We start from the raw sequence: 21,119 nt of genomic DNA, 5'->3' as shown, positions 1-21,119 counted from the left end.
TGCTTTATAAAAAGTATTACCATTTCGTTCGATAATCTGTTTCCATCTAGACAGCATTTTCACAATACCCCCCTCGTAGAAGCCCCTGTCCTTATTTGTGAAGAACTCAGACAGCCACTTTTCACAAGCCTCTTTTGAGTTCAACTTTACAGATGGTAATCACTTGGCGCTACGTCCGGGCTATATGGTGGATGTGATAAAACCTCCCATCTGAGCTCCCGTAGCTTCTGACGAGTCATCAACGAAGTGTGTGGTCTGGCGTTGTTCTGGTGGTACACTACACCCTTCCTGTTGGCCAATTCTGGACGCTTCTGGTCGATCGCCTGCTCCAAGCGGTCCAGTTGTTCGCAGTAGATGGTAGAATTAAGAGTCTGGCCATATGGAAGCAGCTCATAGTGGATGATTCCCTTCCAATACCACCAAACATACAGCAAAACCGTCCTGGCCGTCAATCCCGGCTTGGTCAGTGTTTGGGACGTTTCAGCGACCTTCGACCATGACCGTTTTTTGCTTGACATTGTCGTATCGTATCGCAGGCGTTGATTCGGTCCAGAAGGTTTTTTTGCGTCAAATCATGAGGCACCCAAATATTAGGCTTTTTTGTGTATCCAGCCTTCTGCAGATGGTTCAAAATGGTTTGGTGACTAACTTCCATTTTCTGGGCGATGTCACGAGATGCCACATGCCGGTGTAACTCGATGTTTTCAATGATTTGATTTGTATTCGTCGTCTAAGGTCTTCCGACGGCTGACTTATTCATGGTGTCGCTTTCACCCGCTCTGAATCGTCGAAACTATTCCTCTGCAGTTCGAAGTGATAGAGTACCTTCCCCCAAAATATCAATAATCTCACGGAACGTTTCTCTACCGGATTTGCCTTTAACGAAGGAAAACTTTAACTACTAATCATGCATAGCGTCGTTTTGTAGGTTACCTGAAGAGCTTTAAAAGATGTATAGTATTGCCTGATACGAGCTCTGTAGCGCTTTATATATAGCCGCGAAACTCAAAAGACAAAAAGGCGGAAGAGAGATAGTTGACAACCTAACGTTAACGAAAGCCAGTTGTGGAACTTGCTTCAAAGTGGGAGGTATATATAAACACTTTCTTCTTGAGTTTTTAACTTTTTCAAAATCACAATAAAAATCCTCCAGATCAAAAAGATTTTGCTGTAATGTAAATATTTTGAGACACCGATATGCCCTCTTATTTTCTCCCTGAAAAGACCACACACACCTTTTCAGCTGATGTTTAGACAAGGTACCTTTTTAGTAACATCTTCGGTGATATTATGAATATATAGAGAGAGATAATATACAAGTAATTGAATTGATATTAATTTAGATTTGTACTACGGTCTTAGATCTGTTATGTTCTACCCCCTGTTGGACATACTCACGAAGATCCAGTACTCTGATGAATTCCAGCAGCCTGCTGGGCGTTATTGTGGCGAAGTGAACTCTATTCGGTTTTATGCATCCCAAGGCATGCATTCTGTTCCTAGAAACTACTGTGTAATCTATAATCAGGCTCTTGGTAGTTTTCGGCCTCATCTCGCAAAGCAGGTAGTTTGGAAAAAATTCAATATTTATGTTGAATAGATTCGTCTGGAGCTTGAAATATCCAGTTTAAAATGAAACTTGCCAACGGAATTTGTCACCTCGGAGGCTTATGGTGATTTTAAACCATGTGAAATTTTAACTCCTCAAAAGCTTTGCTTGTCTTGTGGATTGCTGCCAAAATCTTTCCCTACCCACACTCTTTTAGTTGTGGAGCAGTTCTTAGAAGCGACCTCTATATAGGATTAGATCCACCATCTTAGAAGCAGCAGCACAGTGAATAAGTTCAGCGGCCAATTTATTACCGGCTTCCCTTTTTGATTGACGCGAAGATGAGGTGCACCCTGTTAAAGGTCGATAGGCTGTTCAGCCCTTCTTCACCTGCGCCCTTAATAATTTAGTCTCCCAGGGAGAGATTGTTTTCATTGCAGGACGACATCGCTAAGTATGGCAACACGTTGATTACGTTAGTAATATTTAGACTTGAAATTTGTTTGAAAAACTTCACATGATGTGTATGGAAAGTTTAACGCGTGGTCCTGCAAAGCATGCACCAATGACTTTTGACTCTTTCGTCCTCAGTAGAAGACCAATTTATTCCTAGCGGCCTTACTGGCGAGGACAATATAAAACTTCTTTGAAAAGTTTACCCGTTCTTATTGATGTCTGTGATGCTTTGGATGCCCACGCAATCGTTCAATATGTAACATCGGTATCTGCAATCGTGGTATACAGCCACTGGATGATACTTGGTTTGCCTTGAAGTTCAAATATTTACCGGCCAGCTGTTTGCATACTATGAGTGCCTCTATGCCTTGAACTAAATCTAATTTCACATGCTTGTTCCACCGTAGTGTAGAATTCAGTGTGAAGCCGAGGTATTCGATTTCATTCGTACTCTTTGTCGTCAGGGCTTAGGGCCCGACAGGGAATTTCTTTTGGTATAATGATGGATGGTCGTTTCTGACGGGTTGGCCAAATTGCACCTTCACTTTGAAAGACATAAGAGAAGTCAGCCCATTTGCATGAAAGCGTAGAGAGAGTTGTCAGCGTATCCGTTAATACGAATTCCATTGGTTCAGCTCTTGCGCCAATTTTATCTTGTAAGAATGTAGGACAAGACCTTTTCAGTTCAAGATTTCATCAGTTCTTGCGCCAACTTCATGCCGAAGGATGTAGGCCAAGATCTTCCCCACAATGACGTAACAGAGATGAGCAATACTGGAGAACGACGTGTGAGAAAGTGATTTGGGTCTTTCTCAATTAATGCGCTAGCAGTAGCAATATTCTAGACACTCAATGGCACGAGAACATTTTGTACTGTCCCTGTGGATTCAAATTTTTCCACTAGACGCTCAATTGTTGATCTGACAGAATGATTATGACGACCATAAATTGGATGTAGCGCTCTTAAAGTTGAGACTACTGACTCTGAATTTCGATAGTAAATTTTAATAATTCCGACTCGTTGTTGGATCGTTTCATGATGAAATGGCAAACCTTACTGAGAGAAATGTCGAAAGAGCGGGAAAAAATATGGAGTCGTTTACTGTCCTTGTCCGTCTGCTTTTGTAACGTCCCTAATGAAAATCCTGTTATATATCTATGGCGATCACTGTATATGGTGTATGGGGACTACATCGACTGCGCTTCATAATTTCATTGTAGTCGATCGACGACACCTTGCACTAAAAATATATTTTCAAGACAATTCCTAAACTATTTGTTCACATAAGAACATTTTTCTTTGATAAATTGGTATCAATGTGTCAGAAATTTGGTTAAATATCTGGGAGGAATACTTGTTAGATTACTAGAATAAAGTGGTTAATGTACAAATCCCAAAAATTTAAGTATCAAATATCTCAGAACAATTATTTCTGCCGTAACTATTGTAATCGTAATAATGTTTAATTACTGTACTATTGACCGTCCATGAAGAAATCGAGGCAGTACAGCTTTAGATTCCTGACTCTTGGAGATCTTAATTTGAGCTTAGAATTAATGATTGTGCCTTGGATTATAGTAGCTAAATTCAAATGAAGATCAACACTCGCCAGGCAATTCAACTATAGAATCCAGTATTGAAGACTTGTCTTGCCCACGACAGATAATTCAACTATACATAGAATACAGAATTGTAGACTTGTCTTGCCCACCGAAAAGTTCGAGTGCAGCTCCGTAGCCCTTAAATTATCGGAATCCTACCAGAAACTTCGAACATAAACTGACCATTGATTGGAAAGAACAAATGGAGAATAACTTAACTTCCAATTTCGAATTTCAAGCATATTCCAACTATGATCTCCATAGGTCTAGAAAAAGAAGAACACATCTCAAATTTGGCTATGCAAAACGTCATTTTATTTTCTCTACAGATATGTTGTAATTTTTAGGAAGTAATTTGTTTTAAAAATTGTTGTAATATTGTCATAATTCACAGGGTATCAAAAATGTCATCATCGTTCTTGAAAATAGTTTAAGCAGCACGTGGGACAACGCGGTTGTCGTGACGTACTACAACATCTACGATGCTCATGTTTGGAGTGAGGAAGTTTACGAGACGGTCAGCACCAGCACGAGAGAGGCGATCGAATGGATATCCCATGGGTCGACGATCAGGGTATAAACGATCGCGTACGCCACAGTATGAAGCGGCATCACTGCAAGTGCCCACCAATTCTTGTTCGACCTGTGACAATTAATTTATTTTAATTTAAGAAATACTTTTTCACAGAAATTATTGTGCGCTTACCCTGTCTTGGTCGTAGTTGGATACCATAACAAACAGCTCACACTCCAAACCTTCGGGCAAACCTTTTGGAATGAGCATGTGATTGGGCCAACCGCAGCCGCAGAAGTTGAATTCGAGCTCATCGGCACTACCGGCGGCTGGCCGATTTTGATCCAAATTACGGAAAGTGCGTTCGAAGGGTATGGTAACACTGGACTCGGTGGAGCGGCGACGTATAGTATTTTGACCAGGGTTCACTGTTGATTGGATTAAATTTATAAAATCTTACTATCTCTACTCATAATCTACTGAGTACTCACATGCCACAATGAATTTATCCAATTCAATCATAAGCAAACGTTGATCCTTGAAGAGCATGCCTTGTCTACGTTCATCTGTCTTGGGACCCAGGAAGATACGCACTGTACCGAAACGTTGAGCACCGCTATCATTGTTCACATTAATGGTGTATGTGAAAGGCGTGTGTTGGAGATGCGTAAAACGTGCGAATACATTGCCGCGTGGCACAAAGTCCATGCCGCGCGCGAGGTCAACATCGGATTGCTGCCAGAAGGTTTGCAGCACATTTGCTTGTCCACCTTCGGGACTTACTTGTACACCAGTTACAGTAACACCATCATAGTCGAGTTCTGGTAGTGTATATGGGGGTAAACGGATCTTATGTTCCTGGAAGATATCATCGATGTATGCATGCCATCTGTAGAAGACTGGATCACGCATAGCAGTGGCTGAATCACCCATAACGCCAAAGGATTCCAAATGACGATGATCGGGATCGTGCGAATAGGAAATGAACACATGACCCATGTTATGGAAGTCACCATACAAGCTACGATTTGGTGAAATAATCGACGACTCCATAATGTTACCCAAAATATCGATACCGCCAGCATTATCTAATGGTACACGGTTACCGCTTTCCTACAATTGCATTCGATTACAATGTATAGCATGGAACCCTTTAAACCATTAATATTGTATACTTACATCTGTGGCAAATCCTTGAGATATCGCTTCGAAGATGCGATCCCTCCAGCGCTCCATATCACTTACATCCAAATTAATTTGATCCAACTCTCGGTTGAGATCCGACAATTTCGTATCCTCAAAACGTGGTGGCCAAGCGCGGCTCGATACTAACGAATCCATTTTAGGGAAGTAGCCTTCAGCAATGGGTTCACGCAAGTTGTTGAAGCGTACGACGCGTGCCAGATTATTACTGAAGCGCTCCAAATTGTAGCGGGCAACCACTTGTTGATGCATGTAGTAGAAGAGTTCACCACGACGATCCTTATTCACAACAGCACGATCACCAGCCTCAAACGGGTATACCAAATGCCAATGCCAATGATGAAGATTGATGCCGAGATCCTCGCGGAAATACCACAGCCGATGCTCTGGTTCCAAATCAGAGGCGGTGTAATCGCGTGGTATGGTGATTGGCATACGTGAACCATCAGGCACCACAGTGGCCTCTTCGCGCACTTGACGGAATACACGGGAGTCGACAAATTTATCGGGAAAGTTTTGCGCGAAAGACGGCAGATCCAGTCCTTTGGTGTCTGGACGATGTAGCAGCGCCACAGATAGTGCATAATTGAACAAATATGGATTCACACGGTCACGTGCAAACACAGCTACACTCTGCAGATCGTCTATAGAACGCACACCCATGAATATGTCAATCAAACGACCCGCAATGCGACGGTGAGCCGGAATAAAGAGTGAAAATTGCGCATCACGTGCCAGTGACATGGGTACGCGTAGATCCGGTATGGAAATTTCTCTAACCGGAATGCGTTGCTCGGCCTTTTCACCGAAACGACTCTGCACCTCAGTGCTGATGGGACGATAACGATCCGTAAGGAACTTATCGGGCACATCGAACACTGCCGCTTTTCCCTTCTCCATAAAAATGGGTTCGGTGGGACGATCGAAGAGCAGCAATAGATTGTTCTTGTCAGCCATTTTAAATTGCTATTTAGGCAGTTCCTTTTGGAAATTAAATAGAATGTTGTAGTTTTTAGATAGCACTAAGCGTACACTACTGTAGTTTAGTGCGTAACTGATAGTTTGGGGTGCGAATCGAGCTCTTTTATGCTACTCGAAAATTTAGTTTTTAACATACCATATCACAAAACTACTTATCAGTGCCCAAAATTCATTGCGGTTTCGTTATCACACAGCGTTGTTTTGACAGCTTTAGAATGCGGTCACCGTTCCATAATCGCATACGCTGCCTTAATAAGTTCCCATAAACTATTATGGTTCTATATTCGTATGCCCTTCAAAATAGAAATATCATATTTGCAAAGTGTTAAAAACAATACAAATTAACATAGCATTGCGAAGCAGAAACATATACATATATACATACATACGGATCTACATAGGAATATACACAAGTACATATAATTGCGGTTTTATACAAAGCGGAGTATACTGTCTAGTGTTGCGCTACTAAGAGTACGAAATAAGGAAAGCACCGTACTATTCAAATTATTTTATTTTTTTTTATATTTTATATAAATTTTGTATCTTTGAAGCTAACATACCCTTCATAGGTGCATTTCTTTTAGTAACTATGATTTCAGTTTGTATGGTAGATATATGCTATAGTAATCCGATCATGTCAAATTTCGTGAAGATACCACGTCAAATGTGAAAGTTTTCCATACAAGAACTTGATTTCGATCGTTCAGTTTGTATGGCTGCTATATGTTATAGTGGTCCGATATCGGCAGTTCCGAAAAATGAGTAGCTTCTTAATATTTGTTTTGATACAAGCGGATTGTTTTGCGCAGTGCACCCACAAAGTCCCGACACCTGCAATCGCCTTCTTATACCATGTTCAGACCGAAAATTTAAAAGATTAGATTATATTTAAGCATTTCATAACCCAACAGTGTTCTCACTGCCGTTAGAAAGATCAAAAAGCAGCTGTTATTGTCATTCAAGAATTCACATCGCTTAATATTTATCAAAAGAAAATATTGTCATATATATTTTGAAATAAAAAGACGGATTTTTTTAATATTTTCCATATAATAGAAGTAATGGATGCATTTTTTCATTTGTTAAGTCGATTTTCAGATGAAATTAGATTCATTGCTTTAAAAAAAATTTGTTTTTTCACATTTTTTCCCTTTGTAACAGATTTCCAGTGCTGACAAGTAGATTGCGCAAAATCAGAGTCGCACAGAGAGATTTAGCGTGGATCAGTTTCAAATCATTTCAATGAAGTGATTTGGAACTGTCATTTTTGTATGGCGAAATCTTGATAAATTTTTAAGATTAGTGGGAAAATCCATTCAACAGCCGAAATCGTGTGATTAAGTGTCGGTCTGAGCATGGTATTATCGTCCGAGCTGAGATTTATACATTAATTTATTGTCAAACGTCAGCTTTATTTCACGCGAAGTAATGAAAAGGATGTTTTTGCTCGTCCTACAAATTACCCGGTCTTCTGCTGAAGTGGTTTTTCGAGGTCTGATCTTCCCGGTAGGGGTTTCAAATTTCTTTGTTGATCTTTTTTTTTTACCAATAATACATACTATTAACATGCTACAAACTAATTAAATGTTCCCCAAATTTCATTAAGGTACCATCACTTATCATATGGGGTAAAGTCACCTGATTGTAATAGGTATATATAACGGGTGGTCCATATAAAATTTTAAATTTAAGAAGTCAATAAAGAAAAAACGGCTTGATATTTTTCAAAGGTCTAACATGTTTTTTAAAGGTTGTTTTATGAAATTTATTTGTGGAAAACAATTTTGGACAAATGACCACCACGGCTGAGTTTAGAGTAGCTTATTCAATCCACCCAATTTTGGAGTACTTTCTCAATGGTTTCAGGCCTTATGGCGGCTACAGCAGTTTGAATCTCGTACTTTAGACCTTAATTTGTTTCTGCATAGTTGGCGTAATATTTGTCCTTAACAGCTCCTCACAGAAAATAGTCCAACGGTGTTAGCTCGCAGCTTCTGGGAGGCCAATTCACATGACCTCTTTTGCTGATTATACGATTTTCGAAGATAGGGCGTAAAAGATTGAGTGTAGCGTGTGCTGTATGGCACGTAGCGCCCCAAATGTGACAATTCTGATTGTTAACGTAGCCCTCGAGGTGGAAATGCGAATGTGAGTCCGAAAAGATGATTTTTCGGTAAAATTGACCATCCTCGGTCAAACTTTCAAATTGTCAATATTTCCCAGTTTTCTTCTTGTGAATAGCGACCCATTTCGTAAATTTTGGACTTTTTACTGAATATCTGTCCCTTTCCGAATTGTATTTGACGTTTCCAATGTCGAAATATAGATAATTCAAATCTAAAACGTTAGATGGCCCACCCTGTATATATATATATATAGAAAGCTTGAAAATCGTTGCGTTAGGAAAAGGAAGCAAACGGAAAAATTGCCACGATTCAACCCATTTTTGACACATAGATATACCATTGTCAGGAGGAGATTACCTCTGAATTTCAATTATACATTTCACACATTGACCGATATTTGTCGTTAAAAGTCAACTATACGTACTGGGGTCCACATATTCGGTACCTAGGGTCTTGAACAATTTTAAATAGATTTTATAAAATAAAAGTGTAAGAGGATTGTCACGTACCTAATATAGTTGAAATCGGTTGAGCAAGTGCCGAGATATGTGTTTTCACCCAAAAATCGACGGTGCCACGCCCATCGTCCAATTTTCACACTGGTTCCCAAAAAACTTTCTCATACCATCTCGGAGTTAAAATTTAATGTCTCTGGCGTAATTTGTTATTGATTTATAGTATGTATTGCATTTTTAGTAGTTTTGAACAGTACCGTTAAATGGAGAGTGAGCGGGGTTTATCATCCGATGTCATCCTCTTTCGCACTGTCGGTTGCAGTTCCTACAGCAGTTGCGCTAAGCAAATTTGGTTGTTGGAGCTTTAGTGGTGTTAGGATTTACAAGAGCGTTCCAAAGTAAACAGGGCTTTTTGAATCTAACGCCCCCTGGTGGCGCCATCTATATGTCGACTGGTGCGTTAGAATTTGCTATCTTTATCGATTGTCCAGTGAGAATTTCATGACATTTCATATGGGCCAATAAAATCCGTGATCACCGGAAGTTCCATCGAAACTATGCGCGAATTCATCTAAAATCAGCCAAAATCATCATTGAAATTCATGGAAATTGAAATGAACATCTCCAAAGCATCGACTTATCGCATTTTGACCGAACATTTGGGCTTACACACCTTTCGTACGGTTTGTTCCGCACAAATTGACTGACGATCAAAAATTGATCAGAATCCAACATTCGATCGAGGCTTGTGACCGATTATTTGACAAAAATTACATTTTAGCCAATAACCACTCCCCGTATTCACCTGATATGGCACCGTGCGCTTTCTCCCTTTTCGGAAAAATGCATTTGCACATGAAAGGAAAGCGTTATGCAGACGTAGAGGTCATTCAGAAGGCTTGCACCGGCATACTGTCGCCCATACCGGCCAACGAGCTAAAACACTCGTTCGACATGATTTTGGACCGTGCAAAAAGCTATATTGAAGCAGAAGGAGACTATTTTGAATAAAATAAATTGATTTTGCCGAAAAAACTATTTGTTTTTTTTTTTTTTTAAGTCCTGTTTTCTTTGGAACACACATTATATAACTATAAACCATACAAATTTCGCTATTATCAATTATTTCTTTCCCTCCGAAAAAAACCTTAAAACTATAGATTTTTTGAAGCCTCTAAAGCAGGCTCCTCCCTTAACCAGGCACGTTGACTGGTCCCACAATTTGTTGATGCTAACTAGGTACAATCTCTTAAGCGGACAACTCTATTTACTGGACAGAAAGGCTGGTAACCAGACATTGAGAAAGCAGCCTTAAATTTTTTATTTTTTCTAATGAAAGAGAGAAGACTCACACTGCGCGTTGAAGTGCGTACGACACCATTCTGTGTGGTATATGTTAGCGTAATAATCCAAACTAAGTCAGAGCTTTTTATACTCTCGCAACAAAGTTGCTAAGGTTGTGTTTTGTTCACATAACGGTTGTTTGTAAGTCCTAAAACTAAAACAGTCAGATATAGGGTTATATATACTAAAGTGATCAGGGTGACGAGTAGAGTTGAAATCCGGATGTCTGTCTGTCCGTCTGTCTGTCCGTCCGTCTGTCCGTCCGTCTGTCCGTCAGTCCGTGCAAGCTGTAACTTGAGTAAAAATTGAGATATCATGATGAAACTTGGTACACGTATTTCTTGGCTCCATAAGAAGGTTAAGTTCGAAGATGGGCAAAATCGGCCCACTGCCACGCCCAAAAAATGGCGGAAACCGAAAGCCTATAAAGTGTTATAACTAAGCCATAAATAAAGATACTAAAGTGAAATTTGGCACAAAGGATCGCATTAGGAAGGGGCATATTTGGACGTAATTTTTTTTGAAAAAGTGGGCGTGGCCCCTCCCCCCATTTAGTTTTTTGTACATATCTCGTAAACTACTAAAGCTATGTCAACCAAACTCTATAGAATCGTTTCCTTCAGGCATTTCCATATACAGTTCAAAAATGGAAGAAATCGGATAATAACCACGCCCACCTCCCATACAAAGGTTATGTTGAAAATCACTAAAAGTGCGTCAACCGACTAACAAAAAACGTCAGAAAAACTAAATTTTACGGAAGAAATGGCAGAAGGAAGCCCACTTATGGACCAAAAACCATATCTCAGGAACTACTATACCGGTTTCAATGAAATTCGGTATATAATATTATCTTAACACCCTGAGACATCTACGAAATATGGGTGAAATCGGATCACAACCACGCCTTCTTCCAATATAACGCTATTTTGAATTCCATCTGATGCCTTCTCTGTATAATATATACATTAGGAACCAATGATGTTAGCGGAATAAAACTTTACACAAATACGGTATTTGAAAAATACGTAAATGACGGATAATGAAATCTCGATTATCACTTTACATGCGAGAGTATAAAATGTTCGGTGACACCCGAACTTAGCCCTTCCTTACTTGTTTATCTTGCAATAGTTCAACTGGACGCTGCAATCACGTAGTCAGAACCTTACTTTGACTTGCACCACGGCTGGGTCCTGCGTTAGGAACTCTGAAATACAATAGAAATCAATATCGTTGGACACAGCTTTACAAACACTGAGTCTCTTACTATAGTTCAAAGATTACCTTGTTTTAGATTACGATTTAAGGGTTCAGTAGAATAATATTTTTTCAAAAAATAAAATTTTTTTTTGCATTTTCTGTTCCTTTATACCCTTAGAATTACTGTAGAAATCCACTTTACCATTGGAAGGTTTCGAAAAAGGCCCAAAAATAAGAATATGGCTCGACATTCGGAGCGCTCGGAGTGCACACCTGGCTTTTTCTCAAAACACACTTTATAAAACTGGCGGACATGATTTCGGCCGATCTGCTCACCCGATTTGCTTAATTTTTTTTTGTATGTTCACAAAACGCCTGGCTATCGTCTCTATTAGATTCATAATTTTTTTTAATTTATTGACAGTCTTATGACAAAATTTATGTAAAAACACATGCGGAAAAATAAAAAAAATGTTAATTTATCAACATTTTTTCATGATTCTGGTATGGACGATAACCATTCACGTACGAATAAATTGAGTTTTTGTGTTTCAGATGAACCAAAAATGGGAATTCGTGTCCGCCAGTGAAAACACGCATCTCATTCACCCAGCCGTTTCTCCGACAGGTTACATCAAAAAATTCCGAAAAAAATTTGTTCATATACTCCACGATATACCTTATGATATGTGAAAAAAGTCTTATTGTAGAATAAAAATTTCTATGAAAAAAAATGTCAAAAACACAGGCCAGATTACCCTACTGACTCCTTAAGCTTCTGTACCGTCTTATGTCTCCTCTCATTCGCAGAGGGATTTTTTGATATAAGGGGTTACATGGGTTTCTCAGTTTCAAAAAATCTAAAAAATTTTTTTGTCTTATTAAAGTTTATAACATCTCTGGAATATTGTCCAAAATTTTCAAGTTGATCCGACTAATAGTTTTGGAGATACAGCCTTGAAAACTTGTGCGTTCAAAGACGGTTGTCAAGACTTCTCGCGAACTACTCAACCGATCTTGATGAAATTTTACACAGGTGTTAGAGATATCATTTACAAGGTCTTGAAGGAAGAATTTTTATTTTAATTACAACTATTTAAAAAAAAAATGTCGAGAAATTTTCATCGAAATTTGCATTTTTTTAAAAAAACGTCTGCTAAAAATCCAATTTTAATTTTTTTTCCTTCGTCTAATACCTAGTTTATTGCCTTTTCTAAAACACGTATTTTTTTATTTTTATTTCAGATGATCCTGAAAGAAGTTCTGCTGACAACGCGGATGCACCTTTTTTGCGAGGGACTACCGGAAATGGCGTCGTAATGACTGCCATTTTGATATTTTTTTTGAAAATTTTACAAAATGTTTACTAAATATGAGCCTTTTAAATAAAAAAAAAAATTTCATTAAAATATTTCATTTTTATATGTAAAAAAATTATTGAAACAAGTAAGGAAGGGCTAAGTTCGGGTGTCACCGAACATTTTATACTCTCGCATGATAAAGTGATAATCGAGATTTCATTATTCGTCATTTACATATTTTTCAAATACCGTATTTGTGTAAAGTTTTATTCCGCTATCATCATTGGTTCCTAATGTACATATGTACATATGTATCGGGTGATTTTTTTGAGGTTAGGATTTTCATGCATTAGTATTTGACAGATCACGTGGGATTTCAGACATGGTGTCAAAGAGAAAGATGCTCAGTGTGCTTTGACATTTCATCATGAATAGACTTACTAACGAGCAACGCTTGCAAATCATTGAATTTTATTACCAAAACCAGTGTTCGGTTCGAAATGTGTTTCGCGCTTTACGTCCGATTTATGGTCTACATAATCGACCAAGTGAGCAAACAATTAATGCGATTGTGACCAAGTTTCGCACTCAGTTTACTTTATTGGACATTAAACCAACCACACGAATGCGTACAGTGCGTACAGAAGAGAATATTGCGTCTGTTTCTGAGAGTGTGGCTGAAGACCGTGAAATGTCGATTCGTCGCCGTTCGCAGCAATTGGGTTTGTGTTATTCGACCACATGGAAGATTTTACGCAAAGATCTTGGTGTAAAACCGTATAAAATACAGCTCGTGCAAGAACTGAAGCCGAACGATCTGCCACAACGTCGAATTTTTAGTGAATGGGCCCTAGATTGGCAGAAAATCCGCTTTTTTATCGACAAATTTTGTTCAGCGATGAGGCTCATTTCTGGTTGAATGGCTACGTAAATAAGCAAAATTGCCGCATTTGGGGTGAAGAGCAACCAGAAGCCGTTCAAGAACTGCCCATGCATCCCGAAAAATGCACTGTTTGGTGTGGTTTGTACGCTGGTGGAATCATTGGACCGTATTTTTTCAAAGATGCTGTTGGACGCAACGTTACGGTGAATGGCGATCGCTATCGTTCGATGCTAACAAACTTTTTGTTGCCAAAAATGGAAGAACTGAACTTGGTTGACATGTGGTTTCAACAAGATGGCGCTACATGCCACACAGCTCGCGATTCTATGGCCATTTTGAGGAAAACTTCGGAGAACAATTCATCTCAAGAAATGGACCCGTAAGTTGGCCACCAAGATCATGCGATTTAACGCCTTTAGACTATTTTTTGTGGGGCTACGTCAAGTCTAAAGTCTACAGAAATAAGCCAGCAACTATTTCAGCTTTGGAAGACAACATTTCCGAAGAAATTCGGGCTATTCCGGCCGAAATGCTCGAAAAAGTTGCCCAAAATTGGACTTTCCGAATGGACCACCTAAGACGCAGCCGCGGTCAACATTTAAATGAAATTATCTTCAAAAAAGTAAATGTCATGAACCAATCTAACGTTTCAAATAAAGAACCGATGAGATTTTGCAAATTTTATGCGTTTTTTTTTAAAAAAAAGTTATCAAGCTCTTAAAAAATCACCCGATATATACATATTTTACAGAGAAGGCATCAGATGGAATTCAAAATATCGTTATATTGGAAGAAGGCGTGGTTGTGAACCGATTTCACCCATATTTCGTACATGTCATCAGGGTGTTAAAAAAATATTATATACCGAATTTCATTGAAATCGGTCTAGTAGTTCCTGAGATATGGTTTTTGGTCCATAAGTGGGCGACGCCACGCCCTTTTTCAATTTTTAAAGACAGCCTGGGTGCAGCTTCCTCCTGCCATTTTTTCCGTAAAATTTTGTGCCTATGATGTTTTTTGTTAGTCGGTTAATGCACTTTCAGTGATTTTCAACATAACCTTTGTATGGGAGGTGGGCGTGGTTATTATCGGATTTCTTCCATTTTTGAACTGTATATGGAAATGCCTGAAGGAAACGACGGATAGTTAAATCTCGATTATCACTTTATCATGCGCGAGTATAAAATGTTCGGTGACACCCGAACTTAGCCCTTCCTTACTTGTTGAAGTTAAGGAACTGAAATCTGAGAAAGATTTTGTAAACCATGGAGCCCGCAAAGCTCGAGATATTTATTTACTTCAGTATGTCGTTGGATCTCAATATTCATGAAACCTGCTTTACTTAAGTTATTTATCGGTAGCTTGACGATATCTGAACATATTTTAAAATTTTCTTAGCTGTTTATAATACAAACAACAACTACCCGAAGATGACGACACCCCCATTATTATAAAGCAAATAGACAACATAAGTAGTTTATCAATTTTACACACGCTCTAACACACTTAACTGGATAACGGCAAAAAGGGCTGCGCAAAGATATGCAAAATGGTTGAGCAACTAAAAATAGCTAAACCACAAGCGATTTGCTTGAACTTGCCACTTGATTCGGTTGTCTCATCACTTGCTGTATGACGCTGGAGCATTTCCCGTTGGGTGCACAAAAAGGCGCGCAGCATGTGGCAATCAGTCTGACTGAAGCTAAAAACAACAACAGCCAACAATTGAATATCTACATACAACAATAACAAAACACATGCCAAACGACAGCAAAACTTGTACGCTATTTTCTATTCATAATTTATGCTCGTCTTGAATATTTCATGGCGGTGCAGCAAAGTCACCCATGAATAAGTTCGCCTCACAAATTTATGATACTCCAGCATGTGTGTTTGTGTTTGTGTTTTCGACGAGACAATGATGAATCTTTGATGAAATATGCATGCATTGTTACAAAAACGGAAACACACTCACATACACTCATACATATGTAATATAGTATACATGAGTACTTACAAGAAATTGTTAAATATTTACAAGCAGACACTTGATGATAAAGTTCAAATGCTACGCTACTTATTTATGATTGTTGATGTGATGTTGCATGAATTCGAGCACGGCAAATGTTGCACGTGCATGTGTGGCAAAATAGAAACATCTCGGTGATATTAAATGGTTGGTTGTTGAGAGGTCTTTAAAGTTATTGTCTGGAGCATAAGAAGGGTTGTGTTGATTGTCTACTTAAGCAGCTTTCATCGTCTTCTTGCTTCAAGTGGCTTAGAATGTGAGTACGAAAGTGAAACTAGTGATGCATACAAGTTTGTTTTGGCGTAGTTTTAATTGCTTACATATTTCATTAAAATTCAGTGCATTTAAAATATTGGTGGTCAAAAAAGTCTTGCGGTATTTTTATTGAATTTTCAATAGCTCATAAAATTGGTTACAATAATGCGATTCAAGTCAAATATGCGCCGAGGTACCAACTTCATAATGCCCCTCTCATAGAAGCTCGCTTCCCTATTCGCAAAAACCTCGGAGAGCCAATTGTAACAGGACTCTCTTGTGGCCAACTTCAGACTACCAAGGGCGTTCGCCATGGACAGAAACAGGTGGTAATCAATTGGTGCGAGATCCGGACTATACGGTGGATGCAAAAGAACCTCCCATTCGAGCTCCAGGAGCTTCTGGTGCGTCAATAAAAATGTATGTGGCCTGGCGTTGTCCTGATGGAAGACAATTCGGCCTCTGTTGATCAAAGATGGCCTCTTCTGCATGAGTGCTGCCTTCAAGCGGTCCAGTTGTTGGCAGTACAGGTCCGAATAGAGCGTTTGGCCATAGGGGAGCAGTTCATAGTGGATTATTCCCTGCCAATCCCACCAAACACACAGAAGAACCTTCCTGGCCGTCAATCCAGGCTTGGTCACCGTCTGGGCCGCTTCACCGCATTTCAACAATGACCGTTTGCGCCTTATGTTATCGTAAGTGACCCACTTTTTTCCCCACGATTTTGTTGCGATTCAGAAGCGATTCGCATGCGTCGATACGGTCAAAGATGTTTTTTGCGTCAATTCGTGTGGCACCCATACATCGAACTTCTTAGTGACTCCAAGCTTCTTCAAATGGTTTATAACGGTTTGATGACTCATGCCCAGCTCTTGACCGATGCTACGGCTGCTGCTATGCCGGTCTCTTTCGACCAATTCAGCGATTTTATCGCACTTTTCGACGACAGGCCTTCCGGAGCGTGGCGCATCTTCGACCACCTCTACACCAGAAAGAAAACGTTGAAACCATCGTTGTGCGGTGGAAATGGAAACTGTATCGGGTCCATAAACTGCACAAATTTTATTGGCGGCTTTGAGACGCATTTTTGCCTTTATCGTAGTAGTACTGTAAAATATTGCGTATTTTCTATTTATTTTGCTCTATGTTTGCGACGCTTTAACTCACCAATGACATAAAAGAAACGACAATCAATCAAACCAATGTTAGCACGTGAAATGAGCTTTCCAAAGAGGTATAGCATGACTTGATGCGATGTATAAAACTAGAACTATGCGCTTTCAGCGCCAACTAGCGAAAATACCGCAAGCCTTTTTTGACCCATTATGTTAGGTTGTCAAATATCTCCTTTCCACCTTTTTGCCTTATGAATATCGCGGCTATGTATAAAGCGCGTCAAATCATCGAAAACATCGATTTAGACCGGCATGTGGCATCTCGTGACATCGAATGAACTCGACCCATTTTTGAAGCGGATGGTGTGTGGCGACGAAAAATGGATCACATACGACAATGTCAAGCGAAAACGGTCGCGGTCGAAGGCCGGTGAATCGTCCCAAACTGTGGGCAAGCCGGGATTGATGGCCAGAAAGGTTTTGCTGTGTGTTTGGTGGGACTGGAAGGGAATCATCTACTATGAGCTGAATGAAAATGTAATGAGAATTGGCCAACAGGAAGGGTGTAGTGTCCTTCCAGGACAAAGCCAGACCACACACTTCTTTGATGACTCGTCAGAAGCTATGGGATCTCGGATGGGAGGTTTTATCGCATCCACCATATAGCCCGGACATAGCGCCAAGTAATTACCAACAGTTCCTGTCCATTGCGAACGCCCTGGTTGGTGCAAAGTTAAACTCAAAAGAGGCTTGAGAAAAGTGGCTGTCCGAGTTCTTCCCAAATAAGGAGGAGAGTTTCTGCGAGGGGGGTATTATGAAGTAGGCGTTTAGACGGAAACAGATTATCGGACGATACGGCGCATATTTGAACTAAGTGCGATCACTGTAACACTTTTTATAAAGCATTGAATAAAGAGAAAAAACGCGGAATATTTGACAACCTTATATTATACTATTTACAATTTTTATTATTGTAAACGACGTAGATATCCTTTAAAGACAATAACACTTTTAGCCGCCATCGATTTCAAGATGAGTTTGGGATCTCTCTTTTTTTAACTGTTGAAAACAAGTTTTCATGAAAGCTTTGCTAGAGTTCACAAAGTTCTGAGTTTGCAATTCTTCGGTAATATTCAGTGAATACTTTGTTTCGTATCATAATTAACCGGTAGTTGAGCTTATGTTGTTAAGTAATAGTAAGAAGTAACCTAGGAAATATACTGCATGCCACATTTTGACAAAACGATATACAAGTATGTATGTATACATTGTGAAATTGTAAACAAAAAACGCGAAATAGTATATACTATCCATCAATATTTTGTCGCCTTCAAAGTGTTCCCTACCAGATCTAACACTCTTATGCCAACGATTCTTCCAGTTCTCGAAATACTTTCATAGGCACTTTTTGGAATGGACTTCATATTCTTCAGCGAATTTGGTTTTATCTCTTTGACCGACTGAAACCGAGTTCCACGAGCGACAACTTCAGTTTGGGGATCAGGAAAAATGTTGTTGGCTTTAATTCGGTCATAACCGTGATTCGATCCGATGGTGCATTATTATCGTGAAAAATCTATGTATTGTTCTTCCACAATTCCGGCCGCTTTCGGCAAATGTTCTCACGCAAACTCCTCAATACAGCAGAATAGAACTACGGAACAAATTCATGATGCTCCAAACCACGGGTATAGGAAAAAACAATGAAAACCCTTTTGGGGTGGCTTTTTTGGTTTAAACTTTTTTCCCTCCATTCCGATGATTGTTAAGTTGTTTGGGTGTCAAACTCATAAACCCATGTCTGATCGGCAATTCTAATGCTCTTCGTGAATGCGGAATCAGAATTCGCTCGATCAAGCGTGTTCAAAAGAAATGTTTACGGTGCTCTTTTTGAAAGTAATCAGCTTTAGCGGGACGAGTCAAGTCGAGTCGAGTCGTGTGAAACGCATTCTTTCGTATCTAAAATATCCACAAAAATATTTCGAACATTTGCCTGACGATTTTCGTGGTGCTTGAACTTCACTTGATACCAGGTTTAAATGAAAAGGCGGTTCCATAATACAGGGTTTTCCAATAAGATTACTACAATTGCTTAAAAAAAAAATACACACACACTTATTGTTAAAGAATTGCAAAATTTTTTATTAATTGTAAAGTATAATCGTTACAATTAAATTCTGTTATACCATGATCTTTCTTTTGCAGAAACGAATTCGAAGAACTCTCTTTTCGAGTACTTCTTCTTCTGTACTGAATAGACGTTCAATATTGACTTCTTACGCTTGAAGAGAGTCTGCTTTATTGCTAAGACTAATGACTTGGTGTTAAATTACAACTTCTTAGAGGCCATTCAATATCACAATTTCTTGAAAGAATCGAATCTCCAAACTTTCCTCGCAATAATTGAGTTGTGCTGTATGGCTGGTAGCCCCGTCTTGTGGGAACCAGATGTTGCTAAGATCAACTTATTTCACCACTCAGATGAAGGTGAGACCCTCTTTGAGCATTTTAAAGTTGTTCCAAGATAAAATAAGCAAATTCGCGACGTTTACGGTTGTCCAATGGCTTCAGTTCTCGAGTGAGAACAATTTTATATGGATTCAAGCCTAAATCCTTTCTCCAAACCCCCAAGCTTATAGTTTGAGGTAGTCCCAAATCTAGAGAACATCTTGGAATCGACAAATTGCGGTCTTCAGCAACATTTGCCTCAACGGCAGCAATATTTTCATTACTTAGAGCGGTTCTTGATCTTATTGGCACTTGAACCTCATGTAAAGAAAATGTACATTCGAAATATTCACGAATTCAACGAATTCGTACGACCATGATATATTAAAAATGGCCGAGGGAGTTCATTTCCATTGACGACAACATGGGGTTGGATCTTGTTTTAAAAGAGGAAATAAATAGCTTAATATTATTTACTTTTCTACAATTTTCAGAAATACGCTTTGCGTATGTGTATTGAAGTCTGGAGCTTTATGTTTTAGTTTCCAGCTGATATTACTGTTATCTCCTATAAAAATGCCTGCTTCATTTTATACAAAAATATTTTAGTTATTTGACCAAAGCTTCTGATCGTTGATCCAAATATTATTATTACCCTTTCGGTTACTATTTACATTTTCTATTTACTTTGCAATTGTATTTCCAATGAAAATATTTTGGTTTAAAATTTCTCTTATTTAAACATGAAATCATATTCAAAACTCATATATAGAAAATCAATTTATTCTTCCTCGAGCAAATTAACTTGTGCTCCGTATATCTTATTTATTTTATTAAGCTGAGTCTGTGCTGGATATGAGCCATGCACTTTTATACAAATTCATGTATAAATGTTGTACAGTCCAAGAGTCATAGTTGACTGCTCCCTGGCATATTTGTCAACTAACTACTATTTATTATTATTTTGTTTATATGTATATTTGTTTTGCCGGAAAATGACAGTAATCTTTTGCAGTACTTTTTTTTGTGGCGAAATACTCACAACGAGACTGCTGCTGTCCGCACTGCCCACCTGCTGCATACAGAAAAAGTTATGACATGCTTGTGTCAGATCCATTTCAAAGCGCATTAAAATGTATTTAGGGAACTTCCAAGCGACTGTTTGAAAGTATTTATTTGCTTAGTAGTTGAACTAAAAATAGAACATGTAGTCCAAAATAAGAGAAACAGCAATTTTTGGAGTTAAAGTAAATACACATTCGGAGCCGACAAGCACTCACACAAAACAAAAAAGTGAGAGAAAAAGCAAACAGGAAGCACAGAATTGTTTGCAGTAAAGTTTTCAATTGACCAAACCAATGTCACTGGATACTGGAAACTTTTTTCTTAAATAAACAAGAGAATGTGTTTTAAATGCATTTGCTCAAACTTGAAAATGATTTTTGGAATAAATACATTTAGAATGTGTTCCTACGTTGCAATAAATTGTTGTTGGGTAAATGTTAAATTATATTGTATATACATATGCACTTGCATAGTTCAAGCATAAGTTCTTCACTAGTTCTAGCCATTATGAAAATTAAATAATACTAATTTATTTGTTTATAAAATTAATTTAATTTAATTTATTTATATTCGAAATGAAACCGAGC

At 38.7% G+C, this 21,119-nt stretch overlaps 1 protein-coding gene across 1 annotated transcript; it reads right to left on the bottom strand.

The window, feature by feature from the left end:
* Nucleotides 1-3,932: 3,932 nt before the first annotated feature.
* Nucleotides 3,933-6,284, bottom strand: LOC120768056 (phenoloxidase 2-like). Its single transcript, XM_040094573.1, has 4 exons — nucleotides 5,301-6,284; nucleotides 4,613-5,234; nucleotides 4,314-4,549; nucleotides 3,933-4,250 (listed from the first exon to the last, which is right to left on the bottom strand). Exons 1-4 carry the CDS (start codon nucleotides 6,279-6,281, stop codon nucleotides 4,038-4,040), a joined length of 2,052 nt encoding a protein of 683 aa, XP_039950507.1. The 5' UTR covers nucleotides 6,282-6,284; the 3' UTR covers nucleotides 3,933-4,037.
* Nucleotides 6,285-21,119: the final 14,835 nt, after the last annotated feature.

This window comes from Bactrocera tryoni, chromosome 2 (assembly GCF_016617805.1).
Source record: "Bactrocera tryoni isolate S06 chromosome 2, CSIRO_BtryS06_freeze2, whole genome shotgun sequence".
Lineage (NCBI taxonomy): Eukaryota > Metazoa > Arthropoda > Insecta > Diptera > Tephritidae > Bactrocera > Bactrocera tryoni.
This window is presented reverse-complemented; position numbering and strand designations above follow the sequence as displayed.

What these genes read in the sequence shown, in the direction of transcription:
- LOC120768056 (XM_040094573.1), bottom strand. Translation starts at nt 6,281, where the DNA reads ATGGCTGACAAGAACAATCTATTGCTGCTCTTCGATCGTCCCACCGAA. An exon ending in CTCAAGGATTTGCCACAGAT is followed by an intron (nt 5,235 to 5,300) that starts GTAAGTATACAA and finishes ATGCAATTGTAG; the next exon opens with GAAAGCGGTAACCGTGTACC. An exon ending in GGATAAATTCATTGTGGCAT is followed by an intron (nt 4,550 to 4,612) that starts GTGAGTACTCAG and finishes TCCAATCAACAG; the next exon opens with TGAACCCTGGTCAAAATACT.